Raw genomic sequence first — 21,735 nt, forward strand, 5'->3', positions numbered from 1 at the left:
TAATGTTTGAGTCTATCCCATTTATACACAACATTGTAAACATATATAATCTATATTACATGTGCTTCATTTCTGCCTGGGTGTGTTTTTTTTTTTTTCTTTAAACCTTTTTTTATCACTAGAACACCACAAAAAACCAAAACAGAACCAAACCAAAAACCAAAACAAATAAAAACAAAACAAAAAAACTGAACAAAGAACACAAGTTACAGGTTATTTAACATCTTTCTGTCAAGGGTCCCTTCCCCAGTCTCCTGGGGGCAGAGTGGTCAACAACACAGTCCAAAGGAGGGCTCACGAGCCATCCGTGATGCAAAGCCAGCTCCAGGGAACGGGTGGATGGGGAATACTGGTTTTAAAAAAGGGGGCTTCACAACAAAGGGTTTGGTTTTGCCCGCTGCAGATGCTGAAGGAGGTCTCAACACGCGGGACCTGGGAGCCGAGGCTCCCCACTGCTCCTGTATCCTCGAGTCCATGTCTGGAGTCTCTGGGTTTTCTTTTTTTTTTTTTTTTAAATTTTAAAACGTCTTTTTTTTTGTTGCTGTCGTTCTTCTCCCCCTTGGTGTGATGAGCTGAGCCGAGTAGCTGGGTCCTGCCCTCCCACTGGGTCCTTCATAAGTAGATGCGCCGAAGGTCTCCGGGAGATGTGATGGTGTTACACTGGGGACAGAGCTTCTTGGCACCCTGCAACCGGCAGACGAGACAAACACGTGAGAGAATGAAGGAGGACAACCCGCACGATCCTGCCCTTGGCCTGGGATCTCCAGGAGAGCAGCACAGGAGCAGGGGGAGCAAGGCCACCCCCCTTCCCCTCCAGGCAGTGCCATGCCTTCCCAACAGTGGGCACAAGGTGTGGGAAGGGGGAGCCCCAACACCTTCCCTGCCTGCCCTGCAAGACCCTCGCCCCACTCCTGTCTCCAGCATGAGGTGGCTGGGCAGGCAGGAGCTCTGCAGGAGGCTGAAACCCAGAGCCAAGACATACCACCAAACTCCGCAGCTCCGGGGAAAGGAGTCTCTGCAGATGGATTGGCCTCAGCCCCCCATCCCACCGCACTGTTGCTGCTGGCTGCCAGGCAGATTTGCTCCCTTCCGTTTCCCTTGCCCCCCTGCAGCCCCCGATGAGCCCGCTCAGGTCACTGAGCAGGCATAAAACCAACCCAGCCAGAACAAGTGCAGTTTTCAGCTGGGATGACTGAACCGGTTCACGGTGGGGTTGGACCATTCCTTTCATGGAAGCATGCTGGGGGGAGTGCCTCGGCCATCCTGCGAAAGCCCCAGAGCTGCTGGCATGAAGGAAACCCCTGTCCTGTCCTCCCCAGCTTGCAGAGATGCTGCGGAGACAAATCTGTTCTGCCAAGGTGAGCTGAAACCGGTAAACTGTGAACTGGGGAGAGGTAATGGGCGGCCGACACGAACACTACATGAAATAAAACAAGGGCTGATGTGCCATCTGTCACCGAGCCTGACAGCAAGAGGGTGTTAATAAGCCTCAGAATCGGGGTCAACCTAAGCTGGTCATCATTAGATTGGCAGATGTGACACACAGTTGATGGGGAAAAGTGACAGAAAGATGGGTCTGCTGTGAGGCAGCCTCCTGTCTACAGCAGCAGCAGTGCAGGAAATTGGGATGCCCTGGCTTTCGACACCGACCACAGCCTCAACACAACCTCCCGCTGCACAGAACTGAGCACAGGCTCTGTCCGAGCACCCCGAGTTTTGCTCACTACTGTCGGACAGGTCTTTCCAGCAGCTAACGCCCAGCACTTGGCATGACAAGCAAGCTGACAGGGATGCAACATGCGCGTGAGAGCCTGCCAGCTTGCATAGGGCTTGCTGGCAAAACTGAAGCCGTTTGGTTCAGTGACGCTGCTGCTCTGTTAGCAGGGCTTGTTTCAGTACCTGCAGCAGTGAGTGCGGCAGCTTGCAGGATGTGGACTGAGTGGCAGGGCAGGATCGTGACCTGCCACACTGCTTCGGTACTGCTACTTGCATTTGGGGACATCCCTAGCAGAGGAGCTGGCACTGCTGCTTACAAAAGGCAAGCGTCCTTAGAAAAGGCCCTTTCTGCTCTGTGACAACACCTGCAGAGAGAGGACAGGGGCCTTCCCCCCTGGAAGCTCCCCAGACTAAGGAGAATCTGGAGGACAGAGTCCCAGGTACAGCAAATTTACACAGGTGCAAGTAATTCACAGGGATATCTCTCCAAAGAGCTGCAAGTCATGTTTGCTCTGCAGGCTTGAGTATCACCGAAAAGCCCCTGCAGACCAGCCTCAAACCAGCCCCTTCCCTGCTCCCAGTGCACATTATTCCTGGCAGACATGGACTTTGCATGCTCGGTGTTCCCTGAGCTTTGGAATTCTGAGCAATCAGGCTCCCATTTGATACCCCTTGCTGCTCGCGGCTAAGCCACTGCCCCGACGCACGTGGGAACCACAGGCACTTGCACGGGAGATCTAAAACAGCCACACACAAAGTCCTGTTGAACCAGAATTGGATGAAACACATAACAGACACCCAAGACACCTTGGACATCACTCTCAGGGTGAGTGACAGACTGGCAGAGGGGCAGAGCACTGGTGGTCTGGATGGCGCATCTAGTTCTGGTGCTGATGCCCGTGGGCACGTCCTTCTAGCTGCCTGGGACTTACTCCCCAACTACTATGTCTGTTTAGATTTTCAGCGTTCTGGGGCAGGGACCATCCCACTGTGCCTGCGCGATGCATCAGGCAGCCGCATGCACTGGTCTTCACAGAGTGGACTTGGCATGCTGGATTCCAGGAAGCGCAAGCACAGACCACAGCTGGAAGGAAAAGCTTAAAACCTTGATGAAATCAAAGAATGTGCGCACTGGACTGTAAGAGAGCCTGTTTATGTAACACACCTCTTCGCTTGTTCTCAAGGCCAGAGCTTTGGATCTCCAGCATCAGAAAAGGGCAAGCTCTAACCCTGCATGGCCCAGTAAAAACTTCCTGCAGCAGCTACAACAGGTAGGAAAGAAAAATCTAAACATCTGCCCCTTCTGCCACCTTTAAAGGCATTGTGGAATGGGCTACAGCATAACAGCACTGCCAAGGATGGGCTCATTAATCCGGATGCAAATGCCACAAAACAGCTTGTTTCAGCTGAGTTCCTGCTGAGGCCTGCATTGCCATGCAGCTCCTTGGTCCTCAGAGGCTCCTGTTGCATCTGGTTGGCCTCTTGGCATCATCTGTGTAGCTGTAGGGTCCCAGGGGAAGTGGCATGGAGGTGCTGAGGAATTCATTCACAGCATGTTGTCAAAGGGGCAGCAGTTGGCAGCTGCCCGTTCGAGCCTTCCTGTGTGCCCTGACAAGCAGAAGTAAGCGTGCATGGGGACTTTAAGGCATTCCAGATGTGACTACTGCAGACATCTGTGTCCATGCTCTCCTTCCCAGGACGGGCACAGCTTATTGGCAAGCAGCAAAAAAGCATCTGAATACCTGGAGCTTCTGCCTCTCTGGACAATGCACCAGGGAGAGGTACCTTCTGCAAGACCAGTCCCCTGACCCATCAAATGCCTCAGCCTGCCTTCAGTCTGGGGCGAAGGATGAAGAAAAGTGCTTGCTGCTGCCTAAAACCATGTCCCCTCTATTCCTCAGTGCTCCTGTGCAGTGCTGAACAGCATTTCAGCGCTTACTTTCTTTTAGCTCTGCTGAAGCTGGAGATGTTTGGCTGTAGGTGGGTGGGGAGGAGCACTGAACTCCCTTGAGTTCATTTTTGCTAAAAGCAAACTGCAGCTTCTGCCGTCTCACTGCCTTGCATCTCGTACTCCGTTCTGGGATTTGGATGTGGGCTGAGACAGCTGCAGGCAGATGCGTGTGAGCCTGTAGCTAGGGTAACCTTGCTAACACAGACCAGACAGCTCAATGTGGGAAATTTCAGGACAGATTCCCTGGAAAGCTGCCCTGCCCAGGTCTCTCCAAAGGCTGCGCAGGCGCTTGCTATAAGCACAAATCCTCCATGCTCAGCCCACAGGATGGCAGAACAAGCCTGATTAAACCGACTGCAGCTTTGCTCCTCTATTCCATAGCAAAGCAAGGTCAGGCCTGCAACTCCTTCACACCACAGGGAAAGGGAACTGCCAGACCCCAGGATCCCTGTCCCAGAGATGTATTTTCTGCACCACATGCTGACATTTTTTTGGGGATCCACTCTCCCCACCTAATGCTGAGAGGAGCACATGAGCAGCCAGGGCAAGTTTTCAACCACACCAGAAGGCAAAACCGAACCACGTGTAGCTTGACTCATTTTCTGCAAAAGCTACATGACCACAGATTCATTTAGGGCAGTGGTAGACATTGCTTCAACTGCATGTGGGGAGGGCAGCTCATCTTGAGCTCTGAAGCCCGGGTACATCGGAGGGAACAACGGCATCTTAAGAGACCTTCAGCAGCCAGGCCTGAATGCTGCGCAGGCTGACTGCACGTGGCACACCGGGCCCAGGTCTCTGGGTCTCCGGGTCTCCCTAGTATTTATGCTAGGTATTAAACAGTTCAAGCAAAAATAATGACTTTGGACCCTTGGGGAAGCCTTTTTCTTTTTCTTTTTCTTTTTCTTTTTCTTTTTCTTTTAAATAAAACTGTCATCTTCTGCACACATCAGCATGTGTGTTAAATTCAGAACTAAGTCCTGATTTTTTTTCTTCTTAGATTGAAATTGCTTAGAACCTTGTTCCTTCCATCTGACTTTTTGGTGTAGGTGTACAACATTTATTGGCACTAGCATTTAAGCTCTCCTCTCTTGTAGAGAGGCACATAAGCTTGTACACACACACATGCTGGCACAGGCACAATGAAAAAGCATTTGCTCCCCCACTGCTCACCTGCCAGCTGGGGTTACTAAACTTTTCCCTTGAAATAAAAATGCTGTGGAATAATAAGTCCCACCTGTCGGCCATTTCTTTCTTTCTTTTTTTTTCCAGGTCCTTCTGCTCCTTTCATCATAGCTTCATGGAAAAGCCTTGATGTGTTATAGCTGCGTGTGCTAGAGTAAAGGCCACCTCAGCTTTTCCATTATAAACCCCAGTTTTGAGGGGTTTATAAAACTCTGCTGCAAGAAGTTTGCTCCAGGGCTGTTACAAAGCAAAGAGAAGGGGCTGGAACCAGGATGGAGTTTATTTTTTCTCCTCCTTTCTTAATTAAAATTTGGCAAGTGATTGATCCACAATACAGGCTAATCACTTGGGGTAGTAGTTTGAAAAATACATTAACGAGAGCTGAGATGTTGAGAAGTCGTTAGGGCTCACATGGTGCCAGGAAGGATTGGAGTATTTTGTCTTAAAGTTACCTCTTAAAAAAAAATGGCGTGATGTCTGCTATAAATTGGCTAAAGCAAGAAAACTCCAAAGGGAGGATTTAGGCACTTCCTGCTGTCCTGTGGGTCTAAAAATGGGCAATTTCCAAGTAGAATATGCTACCAGGCACAGAGAATAAAGAGACACACACACACACACACACACAGAGCAACTTCACCTACACAGTGCCACCATCAAACCTGGGCTCAAAGCTTGCCTATTTTATAGGAAGGAAAACCAAGGCAGAGAGATGACAGGAGGGACGCAAACCAAGAGCCAGCTTCTGCCAGGAGAGGTATCAAACTCCAAGATTCAATTGTCAACCAAGGCGACAGCCCCCTCTCCCCATACCTGCACATGAAGTAGCAGCTTCTTCTCTGCAAATGCTAATTGCTAGAGAAGCAGCTGTCCACCACTGCCGTTGTGGGGTACCTCCAGTTGTCAGGTAACAGAGTTAAAGCAATCAGGAGAGCAACCTTTTTCACAGAGCCTCCTCAAAGGGTGGAGCTCACCCCACAGGTTGTTGGAGGCCAAAACTGAAATATGTTAATAAATAACCAGACAACCTCATGGCAGATAGGAACATCATGAAGGATCAAGTGCAACATCCTCCATGCAGCTGCTGACTCAGGAGGTCCCTGTGTTGCTGGAGGCACTAAGGAATCACCCAGAAGGATTGCTCTGTATCTGCACTGTTTCTTACAAAAAATACTCCAGCCCACGTGGGATATACAGTTTTATAGCCTAGAAAAAGTGACAAGGCTAAGAACGTAGTAGTGTAATCTACCAAAGATATAAATGTGTCAACTGCAGAGCATACATATCTATCGATGGATCCCCTGGAAGCATATTCTGTGAAGAAGGCGGCTTTTTAGAAGTGACTTTTTCCTGCTCTTGCAGTTGTCATTTTCAAATAAGCCCAAGACAGGCAAGTACAAGCCTGGGGTCAGCAAATACACATAAGAAATGCTGGACCTGGCTGTACAGGTGATGGGGGAAACTCAGCAAACTGCACCTGCTCAAATAAACCTGCCCTCTTTCAGCCCCTGCATGCCCGCACCCACCAGCAGCTCCATCACTGGCAAACAACAACCTGACTTCGCTTTTAACTACATCTACTTCATAAGGAAGGATACCAGGGTTTGGGAGATCGCAGAACCACAGCTCAGAGGGATGTCAAGAACTCACCGACCCATTCCGCCAGCAAGATCTCCTCAACCTGAATTACTGCTGATGGACATGCATCAAACCTGTTCTCACAAACCTCTAAGGATGGAGGCTCTACACCTCCTCAGCAAAGCACTGCCGCGGATTGCCAATCTCTACTGTCAGAGCACTCTTCCCAGGAGAACGAAAATACGAATCTCACCCACCCGTAGCTGTAGGGTCCCTCTTGGTTAATGGGGAAGGATAGAGAAGGGCAGACAAGCCTCTTCCAGAGGGAGATTCATCCCCCATCACCCAGTGGCTCAGGGCTGCAGTCCAACAACCAGTTGAGGATGGACACCTGCCGCAAGGACGGTCAACGTTCAGGGAAATGAACCCCACCTCCTGCTGCCCAGGCTAAGCCTCCCTCCTGCAACACCATTTCCCCTCCTGTCTTTGAAGAACCTGCACGTGTTTTCAGGGGTTTCCAAAAGGGATCACAGGGAAGTCACTCCAGGCTAGTGTCCCAGTTTCTGCGTAACTTGAAAATCAACTTGAAAATCAACTAGTTCTCCGCATGTGGGATGGATGAATGAAAAATGTCACTGCGTGGAGTGCCCCGGACAACCAGCAAGTAGGGAGTAGCAAGCTCATTGGTGTGTTTTGACACAGCAATACAAAACCAGCAGACAAACCCAGCTGACAAGACAGCTAATATGATGTCCTGGGAAACCAGGCATGATCACATTGCATCAAGCAACACATTCTTGTATCCCTCTCCCTGTCTCCATTCCTGTTGTGCCTACAACCAGAAATGCCCACAGCATATGCAGCATGCAGCACAACTTTAGCCTGTGGCCCCTGGACTAGAGCCCTCAGGCAGACCAGTTCTGCTCACAGAGCAAATGGAAGGAGAGAAACCCACTCAACTCATCATGTCCGGATGCTGAGTGAAGGGATGGTTCCTCCCTTTCTCCACAGCCACCCTCAGGAGGACTGTCTAACCAAGCAGCTCCTATTGGCACTGAAGCGATGGCTAACGCAGTGAGCACCATGATCTCAGTCCTCTCAAGCCCAGGGTCCCTTTCTGCGACCCCAGCCTTTCCTTCATGTCAATCCAACACAGCAACAAGAGAGAGAGATGGAGTCTGCTCTGGTGGATGTTTCATCCTCAAAATTTGGAGCCAGTTTCATGCATTGAGCTCTAGTATAATGGTACCTAAGCTAGAGAGCTCAACAGCTGTTGGTAGAGTTGGTGGTAAAAAATGTGTCCCCCTCTCCCTTAGTAACAGAACAGTTATTTGGAATTGGACATAAGAGCCAAAAGTCCAAAAATTATATTTTCAGAAAGCCTAAGCACTTTAAAGATGCAATCCTCATCAGTGCCCTAGACACCATGGAAGTCAGAGGATACTAGAGATGCTCAGATCATTGTAGCATCGTATCCTAGAAAATGTTTAAACCTTAAACCTTTTAAAAAAAACCACTTCACCTCCTCTGGTCCATAGACAGACATAAGCACCAAATTTCACCCCATCTTCAATACCCTGCAGATGTTTAGAAGTGCTCTCAGGCACTCTGAGCCTTCAGTTCCAAGGCCTTGTTCAATACATGGTCCTCCCTCTCTCTCATAAATGCACTCACACTCTAATTTAATATTAGATCTCGGCTGGGCATATAAACCACAGGCGCACAGGAGAAAGGGGACTTTTCACCAGCAGGAATGGCAGATCTCCAGAATGTTCAAAAGGGGCCGGAAGCCTGACACAACCTGCCCGCCCCAACTCCTATTAACTCCAACAAATTGTTTATTGCACGACAGAAGAAAAATGTTGCCCCTCTCCCCAAGCCAAGCCTTTCCATGTGTGCTGCACGCGCAGGCTCCCTCCTCCTGCCCCCGCTGGGGAGCCAGCTTTATACCCAGGGAAAGGTAACAGCAGCGATTATTACACACACTATCCCACAGCTCCTCGCTTGTTAAAAAAAACAAGAGTCTCTTTTGTGCCCGAAATAAAAGGAGATACCTTAATTAGAACAATGCAGGTTGGTGAGCATTAAACACTGAGCCCAGCTGCTGTATGCCATTAAATTCATAAAAAACGGAGGGGGAAGGAGGGCAGTCTTAACGAGATTACACACATTGACTTTGATCAAGACACAAAAGCACCAAGGCGTTCCAGGGTTTTTATTGCTGTCTTCGGGCTACATTTTAATGGTTACATTAGAAACATGCGAACACAGGCTGGGAGATTTTTTTTGAGACGGGAGAGGGAGTGCGAGCATGCCTTGTGAAAAGGCCTGGTTTAATAAATTGGGGGCTGCAGGGAGAGGCTAGGACTGGGGAACACATGAGTAGCCACTTATTAATTGCTTCCCCCATGCAAGTGCCAAGTCCTAATATGGTATCTTGCTGGACTATTCCCATCCCGCCTGCCTAGTTGGCAGAAGAGCCATGTGTGGATAGCACACAGCCAGCTTGATCCCCACCTTCCTCATGGACATCTAGAGGGGACGTGGCTCCCCCTCTGCAAGGGCAAATGCTCACCCCTGAGCACCTGGAGCGGGATTTCCCAGTCCTTATGAGCAGCTGTGACCGCTGCATGTGAAACAAAGGGGCCTGACTGAAGTTGAACTAAGTTGCTGCTGAGCCTAAGAACAGCCTGAAATCCGTGCCACAGATTTAGAAGATGACTTGAGGCTGCTGGGAAGACTTCACAGTAAAGAAAATGAAAAAGAAATTAGTGTCTTATCCTCCACTTGTCGCACTGCTGAAGGACAAGATTACACTTAGCAAAGGTGGCAGAGCACACATTCATCCAAACATCTCACAGCTACGTACCCACATATGTGTCTTTTATAACATGCTGCTAAAATGTTTACAAAAGCTTGTATAATCTAAATAGTGGCAGGGTGTAGCTGAAGAGCTATAAAATACAGCCCAAGGGATAGCCAAGTTATTGAGTTGCTATTAGTACTCAAGCCCACAGGCACTTCACCGTCCTGGTAACTTTTCTTGGACAAGACTTTTAAAAGGCAGGATTTAAAGGAGCATGATCGGCTTAATCGTAATTCCAAGCGCACAACACGTTCTATAAAGTAGATTTTGTAATGCCTTACAGGAACAGTTTTTAGGAGTGGCATTCCCTTAGATTTTTTGCAACCCAACACTGTATCATCTTGCTAGCAAGAGAACTAGAAAACACAACTGACTATTTTCCACTCCCCAACCTGAATAAAATGAAAGCTTGAAAATCAGCTGCACAGGAGAAATGAAAGGCTGATTATAACGCCCACAGTTTTAACAAAGGAAAGGAAAACACTTAATAACACCCTGAATTTTAACCTGATGACCTCTGATACATGTATGAACTACTGCTGCGTTGGGTCACCTATTCAATGTTCAAGGTAATCCCCAATCTTCCAAACAGAATGGCATACACTTGAAAACTGCACAATGCTATTTCAAATAATCTGAAAAATATAGATTCGTATTCATAAAAGCTCCCTTCCATATCATCTATCCTGAAGATGATTCCCTTTGCTTCAGGGGAATATTAGGTTTCTCAGAAGCTACCCGTTCCATGAATCTCAGTGGAGTTGGCCTCTACTCTCACAGCTTTACCTCTCTGCATGGATGCCCCACAGGAAATTTCTGTAAGGCAAGGTTGTCCCCAACATAGAGCTCTTACATGAGCAATGGCTGTCCCCACAGCAGCAGAGAAGCAAGCAAGAAGCAGGATTGCACTTTGGTCATGATGACTCAAACGAAACTCACTCAAGTCAAAGCTAGAGTGGAGTGTTAAACAGCAAGGCTTGGGAAGCCTGCATGCACAGCACTCACATTGTTTAAAATAAAGCAAAAAGCACCTTTCCCATGGTGATTTAAATAAAGTATCCCAGAAGACAGGAAAAAGTCTGTAAGTCAACAAGAAAGTAGGCAAGAGCCTCACCAGAGTCCGCAGCCAGCATTCTTCACAGTGCACGTGCCAGCACTGAATGGAAGTCAGGGGCATTGTGTAGGAGTCCTGAGGAGAAGAAGCAAACAAGTTATTTCCATAGCAGGGATCTACTGATTCTTTGCTCCCGACCCCACTACAACACCTTTATTTCTGGGTAACATTGCCTTGTATTTTGTATTAAAAAAATAATAAGCTTGTGTAATGTGTAAGTTTGTATTTTTGTAATGTTTGTGTAGTAGAGGTGGAAAGTCCCCCACAGTCCGTTTTTCTGGCGTCCCAGAACTCCTGTTGGAAGCCCATAATCCACTCAAGTGGTGACCTGGCTCAGCACAGTTATCACAAGAGCATCAGAAGTTGCTGTGGCCACCTGCCATTATTCCCATCAGAAAGGTCACCAGATCATACAAAAACCAGTGACAGGGTAAGATTAACCCTTATCACAACTCTTAGCTCTGCGGGAACAGCTTAACTACATCCTAAGAATGCTGCTGCTATTTTGGCAGATGTGCCTTGAGCTATTTCCTACCATTGCTAATAAACCTCTGGAAATCAGCAGCAAGCTGTTGGCCCTTCTGTGGGATGAGGGATGGGGACTGCACCCCCATACCTCCAGGTCATGAGCTGGGAGAAAGAGCAGCATGAATCAAGCTGAAGTTGCAGAGGGAGCCCTTTGCCAAGCAGAATTTTCTCCCACTATCATCAGAATAAAAACCTAACAGGAGATGCAAAGCTTTGCAGGCTCAGACCATCAGAGGGAGCTGCTGCCCTTCTTTAAGAAGGCTACAGAATCACCACAGAGCAAGCAGGACATTGACAACTTTTAAATGCTCAGGCAACATTCTTGTTCCCAAATCATATGGTGGGTCTCAGATCACAGATTCTGCTCTCTCCTGTGCATGTAAATTTGCACACGCAGGGAGAGGATGCTGGTATCTGGGAGTTTTCTATAGGAAGGCTGAAAGTCTTCCAAAGTTGGGGCTTTCTTGCCCCGATACAGATGGACAGCTACAAATACCAGTGGAACAATGCAATAAAGAAACTTCAATTGCTAAAAAGATGTAGCACCTTCATTTGGAAGGCTAATTGGTGTAGAGGGACAAAGATGAGTTCCCCCACTCCACTCAAAAAAAGAGGAAAACTTCTCCCCTCCTCAGCAAAGATACCAAGACATTTCTGATTCATTACCACAAGTGGAGTGCTACTCACCATGCAAATGAGACATTTATAGCGGTCCCCACGGGAAAGCTGCCTTTCTAACTCACGGACACGAGCCTTTAACGCTTCAAATGTTGTCACTGCAGAGTCTTCTGTAATTCTGCAAAAGATGATGGAGAGTGAGCATCACCGAGCACACAAGATTGTTAAGAGTTTGGGGGAAAAAGGATCCCACAACAGGTACCGCACAGGAAATGGCAGCATTCGAACTAATACATCCAACTGGGATGAAGAAGAATTCCTGAAAAGCCCAGTGTGAATTATTTGAGGTGTCCTACTGAACACTTCCAAACACATCACAACAGAACACAATGGGGCTGGGGATGTCAAATTCATACAGAGTAAGTTTCTGCAAGACACGGACATTTAAAGAACAGATTTTTTTGTTTGTGTTTTGTTTTCTGCCTCTTTTCTTGTCTCCCTTAAGAGATTCCTCAGGACCAAATGCTTTGGACAACGTTCTGTACGTTGCTTTAAAGCTGGTGAGATAACTTTCTGTGGGCAACAGGACCTGCTCTTCCCCTTCGAGAATGGAGGTCTTTGGTGGCCTTAAACCTTGTGAAACACAAAATCAGCTCATTACACAGGATCAACATGATGCTTTTATATTAAAGAAACCCCTAGCTTTTTGGATTCTAATACTGAAAAAAAGGAGAAACCAAAAGCAATGGACACTGTGCCAACAGGGTGGCTATAAAAGCAGCTTTACAATCTCTGCTTTCCCATTTCCTAGGGTCATTTTTGATGGGCAGCATTATCTCTTTTGTCACAGAGGCGCTGTGCTGAGGGCAGGCAAGTGTATTTTCATGGTTCTGTGAGGCTGGTGAAAAGAGCAACTTGCCAACCTAAAAGCAAGGGCAGACAGCAATGCTTAGCAAATGAGATGCAGGGAGCATTATAGACAAGGATGTGTCACTCCAGCATACTGCAAAATCTGATTTCCACACAGTGCAGGCATAAGGAAGGGCCCTCAAGCATTCCCCAGAAAAGGTTGAGAGTATTGCATTGAAGTTAAGGCTTTCACTCTTGTGAAAAAACAAAACAAACCAGCAATTTTCACGTATGTCAGTGAATTTCAGGCCCGTCCAAGCAGACTCCAGCTCAGAAGAACCTGAAGAGTACCTCGCCACCAGATGCTGCATCAATCACAACATAACCCACAGTGGCACCTATGTGTTCTACCTTTTTAGAGGATGATTCATCAACAGGTGGATAAAACATGGGTCTAGTGGAATTACTACAACCAATAAAGTGAGCTGCAATCTCAGCACTCCCACTGCATGCACACACTCGCTCCTTTGTTCATTAGTCACTTGTTGCTGGCGTGCAGGGAGGGACCTGAGGTATCTCCCATGAGGTGATTCTGCTGGCTTTTCCCAAGGCCTGGAAACAGAGCTAGTCAAAAAGATCTTGAGTGATTTTTCTAATTATGACACTTCAGAAGAAACTGGAGCTGCAGGAGTGCATATGGTTAAGTACCAGGCATTATAAAGCTCCTCCAGCTTCACTCCTACCTTTGTACAGATCAGACACTCTCTGCACGAGCTAACCAAGGAGGGACCTTCATCAGAAGGAGATTCATTGCAAATGACAGCTGCTAGGAAATGGTAACAATTTTAAAACTGCAAAAAAGGCAAAGAAATACATGTCCTGTGATAGCCTAGTGGGTGAAGACTGCCTGGGGACAGGGACACTGTGGATTCAAGTTTTCGTTATCAATAAATATTCTTTGGAGCAAAATGAAAGAGCTTCAGTATGAGACAGCACTGCCTGCTGTGAAACACCCACTCACTCCTACTCACTGGTATAAATTATTATCATCTCCCAGTTTGGGTTCTCACCCTCAAGGAAGAGTTGTTAGTGTTTTCAAAGTCTAGAAAGGTGTTAGTTTTGTCCAAGGAAGAAACAGAATTATTTATTTATAGCTTGAAGATTATTGTTGGATGAGAAGATTGTTTCCCTTCCAGTCTGGCCCATCAACAAGCTGATGCTGGATGAAGGCTGCAGTTGAATTTGACTTTCTGGAATCCATTTCTCCTTCCTGCATGCGTAGGGGCACTGCAGTTTTCAAAGCCAGTGAGTGAGGCTCCTGCCCAAAGTGAGTGGCAAGCAGAACCTCAACCCTTGCTAAATTCTCCTATTACTATCCATGGAGCTACCCGTCCTCCTCTGAAGGGCAGGTGACTCAGCAAGGAAAGAGAAAAGTGGAATCCTTGAGCAGATCCAAGCAAAGGCCAATTCATCCCCAGTTCCAGCGCAGTAACAGTCAAAGCTTGAAAAGGAAAAATTTGCCTCTGCAACAACTAGAGGAGATAGAAAATGGCTTGTTTATAGAAGTCTAAATGGCTGACCCCCATCGGCCAATTTCGGAAAGTCTTTGAGATAATCGCACCTGTCCAGTAATAAACGAATGAATCAGAAAAGGAGGCTGAATAGAGGTATAAGCAATAATGCTCAGAGGCTGCCTGATACAATGGCCAATCAATAGGAGGGCTGTAGATCAGGGTGCTAGTTAGCTGGAAAATTACCGCACCGCTGCGTGCGTCACGCTGTAGGGATCCTGGACAATCAATGTGGGAGGTATTGATTTAGTTATTATCACTTCATACGCTCCAGACATTGTTAAATATACATTTATTAACAAGACTGGGGTGCATTGGTAAGAGAGGGAGCTTTAGCCACTGTAATATCTCCCAGCGCTGATCAAAGCTCAGCTGTGACAGACTTTAAACTCCATGCTCTCCCTGCCAAGTGTGCTCTCAGGACAAATCCTGACGCACAGCATAGTGCCAAAGACGTAGCTCCTATCTCACAAGAGAGAAATTTTGGCCACAAGTGACTATTTTGCACTTGAGATTTCAGGAAAGGCTCCCGGAGCAGGAGCAACCAGGGATGTGGCGGCCAAGGGTCAACCCGAAGTGAGCGATAATTGCATGGTTGCTTCCGAAAAGCCAGAGGAAATGAGGTCAAGGGAAATAGGGAGAACATTAGTAAATAAAGGAAACTGGAACTACCTCCAGGGATGGAATAAAGATGAGAGTCACTTCCCATGTGTCTGGCTCCCGTGGTGGCAAGCACACTTGGGACACATGCCATTCCATTTAGTGACATTTTACCATCAACCTGCTGCTTGTATCCTAAAGATAAGCATCACTTAGGAGCAACTCTTCCTGCAGCAACAATCTTGGGAGCTCCCTCAGGCTTCCCTCTTGTGTGCACACCTCATGTGCTTGCCCGGACACAGCTGGGAGCAGCCTGTGCAGTATCTTTACAGGGTAATGCCGGGGTGGAGCGTGGGTCAGAAAGCCAAGCTCCATAGACGGCTAAGGCTGTGTACAGGTTACCCTGCCAAGGGAGGCAAAGGGAATTACAGGGGAGAAGGAATTGGCTTCCACAGTCCTGCTCTCCCCGCTTTGCCTTGACCTCATGCTGGATGTGGGAGGCCTTTTTTACACAATTTTGCGCCTCAGCGCTCTGATTTGACGTGTTTGGATAACGCCATTTATCAGCCTCCAGAGAGATCTGCTGAGCACAACTTCTGCCAAGGGCAATGCCTCGAGCCCCAGCGCTGGTGCTTCTCCAACCACATGGGTGTGAGTGGCCTCACTGATACCTGCGTTGTCCTCCCTGGCTGAGAACATATCAAGAGGCACATCCACACTCTACTCACTGTGGACCTACATCACCACAAAGAGGGGAGCCTGAAAGAACTTTTATACAAGAGCAAAAACATGAAGAGAGGGCTCCTCACGGAGGAAGCTTGGTCCTGCACTTCTCTCTGGACTTTGTGGATAGCTCTTCAACAACTTGGCAGTCACAGTTGAGGATGCCAGGTATCAGGGAGCAAGCCTATGACACCTGGCAGACAGCACGTGACAGTTTTTGGTCTTTGTGCCCAAAGCATGTTTTTCTACTGTTCATAGCATTTTCTCCTCAGCACTAAAAATAAGAACAAACTTTCTTGCTTTGAGCAAATCCTTGCTTTGTTCAGGTAAAAGGCCAGCAGAAGGACATAAAAATACCATGTAAAAGGACCTAGCTGTATCTTTGAGCTGTTACTCAGCAATCACCTCCTGGGAAATCTCCCCTGGGAATTGGCTGCCCCCCGCCCTTGCAAAAAAACTTTAACCCAAAAGCTGGTTATTTGTCAAACATTAGCATGCATGTGATCTTTGTTTCTCCAAATTAAATCGAGCAATTCCTACCCGCTGTCCCAGTGGGCAATCACAAGCAATTCCGTTAATTAAATTATCTCTGATTCTGCAGCTCTGGAATCTCTCAATTGACTAAGTCTGTGCTTTATCATCAACAAAATACTGGACCAAAAAGGAAACAAAAAAATGCTGATGTCAAAGTGATTGGCTTCAGTTAACCCTTCCCAGCTGGATATTAAGGGCTGCTCGAGAAACTGTTAGACTGGAACGGGCCCAAGAGCAAAAGCCTCGTACCAGAGATACCAGTAGCAGCTGTTCACTTGTGTTTCGTTTCCATTGTACAGAAAAAAAATACATCACTGCATCCAGCATGCTGCCTATTTGAGAGCCACAGAAAGATGCAAACTATCAGCTGCTGAAGAGGCAGAAACACACCTCAAAGATCAGTCAACCCCTGCGAATACCCGTTCCTCCCCTTACCCAGATCTCACTTGATGTACCCCACGCTGTTGAGGAGTCTTCATAAAACATTCCCCTTTGGTTTATTTCAACTGGATATAAATTTTCCTTTCTTCATAAATGGCCACACTGTACATAGCATTCCATAAATTTTTACAATTCCACTGTTTGTATGTACCTTGTAAAAAATGCTTAGCACTGATTAAATGCACCACCAATAAAATTTCATGGGCTACTTTTGACACTTGATGTTCTGACCTTCCTCTCTCTTCCTCATATATTTATTTTTGGTTTTGTATGCCTGTAAACACAGAGTGGCAGAGGGGAAAATGTACAGTACCGCTGACAATCCCGAGAGTGATGTCTTTATTTTTAAACAAAGCCTTTATCTTCCCTTGTCCGAGGTGGAGAACCTGATCCCAGCAGAACATACATGCCATTTCCCTGCACCAGGGGCAGAGGTCAGGTCGCTAGCAGCTTACATATCATAAATATTAGAAGCAGACTAGTCGATGCTTTGAAGGCAGAGTCAAGCTAAAGTAAGATTCCAGGAACAGAGAAATTGCTCCTGGACATATCCAACTGCAGTCACAGATGACAATTAACATAACCACCACTACACTGCAGAAAAGAAAGCCTACTGCAGTCCTCGCTTGTGGGGCACAAATCTTAAAGACTTGATAAAATGATCCAAAAAATGACCCCAACATCAGTGCACAACCATTTAAATGCAAGCCTTCTCTCATAGCCAATTTACGTTTGGGTGAGAGGGCAACTTTTGCAGAAAAGGACCATGTTTTATTGGCCTGTAACATGCTGCGCACAGCTGCTGTGACACCGGTAACACTGCAGAACGGCAGAGCACGACGATGCTGTCTTGGCTCTCATTCATACGTTGTTTTCAACACAACTCCCTCACTCTCTTGAGTTTCAAACACTAACTAAAAGCGACCCTAAGTTTTCTGGGACAAGAACTGCTTCTGTTTTCAACTTGGTGAAAGAATCTGCCCCCTCTTTCAATTTAGTAAGCATCACCTGCAGCAAGTGCTAGAGCTAATAATACGGGGAGTTTATTTTGGCAGATGTGTGCTACTGAAATCAGTATGAGATATACAGACACAAAGGCCTTTTGCACTTAGTGGAGTGCAAGAACGTAACACAAAGCCGGAAAAAAAAAGTTTGCTACTAATAAGCAAAACACTTAAATTGATAAATAAGTTTTTAAAAGAAAAGTCACAAGCAGCTTTAAGGGAAAATGGACACAGCTCAAGCACTGTCAGTATGGTAAATCTCTGAAAGAACTCCAGTGTGAGGCACTGGTGGCAGGTTGACTGTGAATCGCCCCAGAACACGCCAGCCACAGGACCGGCACGATGCACTGCGATTTTATTTCACTAGATGAGCTGGCTATGGCAGAAGGGGCTCGATCCCTAGCAGTAGAAAACTGCCCAGCAAAGTTGTTTGCAGTAGAGCCATGTCAAAACATGCCAAGTAAAGTTTAGACCCTCAGTCTGTGAGAATGCCAGTGCTAAAAGCAAATCTTCTGGCAAGACATCAGCATTTTAGGAGCTGGCTTCCCCTTTATTTAGCTAAAAATCTCATTTATTGGGTTTATTTGTTTTTAGACTAACCTCCTTTAAAAAGGCTAACTTATAATCCTGTAAAGCATTGTCACATGTATTGAGGAAATTGGCAAGGATGCTAATTTATTGTCCTCTAGGAAAAAAATAAAAGCCCTCTTTCCTTGATTCATGTATGTTTTTGTATTGTAAGATATTAAAGAATGTTGCTTCACCTGTAATTATAGAGAATAGTTTATTTTGGCAGAGTGCCCTGGCTTCTGGTTGCCAAGTTATAAATAATGCAATGTTCCCCATTCTAATTTCCGTGTTCTAAGTTGTGAATTTGGAGCGGGGTGCATGCAAGGGCACACACACACGACGCTGAGGCGCTCTCAGTCACGAGCGCCTCTATTTTATACTTGCTTGCACAACTTGTTAATACTGGCATCTGCTTGCCAAATTCAGAGTTTGCTTCTGACTAATTTCATCTTGATGCAAACCAAAAACGTTGTGTCTTTTTTTCCCCACAGAGGAATTATTTCTCTTACACTTGCATGCACCGTCGCAACACCACTGAGGGGAGTGTACTGCTGCAAGAAGGCGTTTTAAGCCGCATTTAGTAGGGACTTGGGTAAAGATTCCCCGAAGAATTTAACGACAGAAGAATTCATTATGCTTTCATATCTCCTCCGCCTCTATAACACAGAACCCAACAATGTCTTTAGAGAAGCGGGAAGTAAATTCAGCCGCTGGCTCTTTCTCTCTGTCTTTTTTTTTGGCCCGCATTTCGCTGGGACACATGTGCCCAGCCCCAATCAAAACAGAGACAGATGGCACCGCTGATCATTCAGAATGGAAGGAGCCTCGCAGTCAGCATGTTTAGATGCATTTGTAGGGCTACGCAGTATCCGCTGGCCACTGGGACTGATTTAAAAAGGCGGCTAGTGAATGTCTGAGCTTGCGCCAAAATTTTAAATGTGCCATTTGAGCAATTATGGTTCGACATGAAAGCTGGGAGAAAGAATGCATGGGTCATTCTGATTTCGATTTAGAGACTATGTCCCCTGTTCCAAAGAGAAAATAAATACAATCCCATTGCTTTACTGGAGCAGCTTTGGTGATAAAGTAAAAAGCCAAGCTACGGAGGAGTATTTTGCTGCAGCAAGGTTTTGTTGAGGTAGCACAGGCTGAGTTAGAAAATGATTCTCTAAACAAAGTTCCTAAATAGAAATAATTGCACATCGTAATGTGTTAATATCTCAGCTCACTTTCCAAATGTATCCTTCATCCTGGTGACCCTAATTGTATTCCTAACAGATCTGTGAAGGTGCATCGTGGTCTCTATATTAATACAAGCCAGGGCCACAAAAGGCAGGCAGTGGAAATGGAAAATGCAGCTCCTGTCCCTGCTAAGGCACACGGGTTAGAAGTTCCAGCCTACTGAAACTTGCATCCATCCACAAGCAAACTTGTCTGGATTATGACCAAGCTCTACGTATAGCTAGGCAGGTATATTTTTCTACTGGAAGACTTGGGGCAGCTGTAACCCGTTATCTTACTGTGGCCTGGAGGTGGTCTGGGATTATTGGTAGCTTTGGTGGGACAATCAGGGAACAAAATTATAAAATATCCCTGAAGTGAAAGAGGAGTAGCAAATTCCTAGGGCTGAAAGGTGTTCAGAAGGTTGGACATGCAGCTGAGTCTTGCGGCCAGCCTCTGCACAATGAAATGCCTTCTACTCCCATGGCCTGCATCCAACGGCTGAAATAAACAGGAAATATCTATGTTACTACAGCAGCACTTGGATTCATCTGCAGCCTTTTAAGGGCTTTACTGTGGAGGTGATACGCTTTCCAGAACTTCCATTCATGACCACTGATTGGAGGTACACAAGGGCAGCGTGATAACACATCCTCCAGACAGCTTCCTACAACTGCTGCTGCCACCCTAGAACTTTGACACTGTTGCTGTTTCCTTTACGGGGAAAGAAAGGATCAGAATTAGCATCATTTAAGGTAATCATGCCTTCAAAAAGAAACATGAGGCTATTAAAGGAGGCCACGGCACATTAGTATCACATAACCAACTGAGATCCCAGAGCTGGAAGAGGAAACCAGCAATGCAGAGGAAGGACAGGTCATGAGCTGGCTGAGGGAAAAGCAGGAACGCTTATGCAACTGAGTGGGAAACAGCAGCTTTCTGGGGACAGACACAGTCAAAAAGGAAGAATGAAGTGAATGGAGAAATAGGATGAAGTAGTTGCAGTAGTGGGGAGTGACTAAGGTTAGGACAGGTGTCGACATTGAAGTGAGAGTAAAAAATCAACACGGATATTAAACTATGTTAATTACATTACTTGCTATTACACTGCTTCTGTAAAGGCAGCGCTGGGTTCTGTGTTATAAAGGTGGAGGAGATATGAAAGCACGATGAATTCTTCTGTCATTAAATTCTTTGGGAAATCTTTACCAAGCTCCAACTAAATGCGGCTTAAAACTCCTTCTTGCAGCAATAAGCTCCCCTCAGAGGTATTGCAACTGTGCATGCAAGTGTAAGAGAAGTAATTACAGACTCTACAGTTGTCCCAGACATGGTTTAGTGAGAAGTAATACAAACTGGTTTTTTTTTCTGGTACTACTTCATATTTATACTTACTAACTATAGCCTAAGAAATGCATAAACTACCGAGAGCCGTAATTACAATCATCCTGTTGTCATACAGCAGCTGGCACAGCACAAACACTTACTGAGTCCTGCCACAATAGTCGGTAAGTGCCAAAGAAAGCAGTAGCCCCATTAATGCCAGCACGCAGACAGCCTGCGCAGCCAGGGCTGCCCTTCAACAGATGCACGAGAGCACCAGCAAACTGGCAGCTGATGGGGCACAACATGGTCCCTTTTCTGCCCTTCAAAGGAACATTTCCATCCAAACAGGGAATGCAGCCTACGTAAAAAATAATTGTTACTTTTCTCTTGAGAGCATCTGGGCACCATACAAACATTTCCTTAAAAAAAAAAAAAAAAAAAAATCAGTCCCTGCCTCTTAATTCTTGCAACATAGGTAAGGGATGTGAATAAACAGTCACATCCTCAAATTTTTTTCAGAAGGAACACAGCAGGATCTACAATGCTCCATCAGAGACATTGTTAAACACAACAGGCTAATTTTAGGGATGAGTCCTCTCTCTGACAAGCTGCTCACACATCCAAGGGCAGAATTTGTCTGCTAGAAGGCAGCTGTTTGTGTTTTATAAGCTAAAGTTTCTCTTACCTATGGAATAACTCCAATATTTCACAGGGAATCATCATCCATCTAACTGAAGTACCCTCTAACGGACCATCAGCCTCATATCCCCTTTGAAATAGCACAGCTGAGCACTTGCTGGGCCACGATTTATTTTTTACCTTCTAAGACATCTTGCTAACTCTATAGCTCAATAGTGACAGTCGAATTTCACACTGCGATAGCCCCCCATCGATTTTTCACTCCCAGGAAGCAACTCCACAAATTAAAGTTAACAGCATTTCTGAAACTAAGGAAAAAAAAAAAAGAAAAAAGAAAAGAAGGGGCAGGCGAAGAGACACGAAGGGCAAGATGCCTAAACTGCGCCCCCAACTTAGGAATAAAATTCCTTCCTGGGGTTTTCACCAGTTATAGAACAGGGATGCTACTGCCCCCGAAGGTGGCAGCCACCTTGGGTTTGCAGACACTTCAGCTCTAAGACATCACAGGTTCAACAGACAAAAGAGTCCCTCCCTATATGAAGATGTCAAATATATATCTATAGAAAACTGGCCCAAGGCACAAGAATGAGATTAAACCTCTGGACACAGCTGCACTCAACAGAAATACCACCTTCCTCTCAGGTCTGAGCTCGTACAGTCAGCCTGCCTTACTGAGCTTCGTTAACTCCTAGTCTATGATGCAC

At 46.4% G+C, this 21,735-nt stretch overlaps 1 protein-coding gene across 4 annotated transcripts in view; it reads right to left on the reverse strand.

The window, feature by feature from the left end:
* The window catches only part of RNF220 (ring finger protein 220), a 225,314-nt gene continuing 203,579 nt past the window's right edge, over window positions 1-21,735 (reverse strand). For all 4 annotated transcript variants that reach the window (XM_075710553.1, XM_075710552.1, XM_075710550.1 and 1 more), the window contains 3 exons: window positions 11,623-11,731; window positions 10,408-10,482; window positions 1-684 (listed from right to left, as the gene is read on the reverse strand). In XM_075710553.1, coding sequence (XP_075566668.1) covers window positions 613-684; window positions 10,408-10,482; window positions 11,623-11,731 — 256 coding nt within the window. In that variant the 3' untranslated portion in view covers window positions 1-612. The remainder of the gene's footprint in view (window positions 685-10,407; window positions 10,483-11,622; window positions 11,732-21,735) is intronic.

This window comes from Pelecanus crispus, chromosome 5, assembly GCF_030463565.1.
Source record: "Pelecanus crispus isolate bPelCri1 chromosome 5, bPelCri1.pri, whole genome shotgun sequence".
Classification (NCBI taxonomy): domain Eukaryota; kingdom Metazoa; phylum Chordata; class Aves; order Pelecaniformes; family Pelecanidae; genus Pelecanus; species Pelecanus crispus.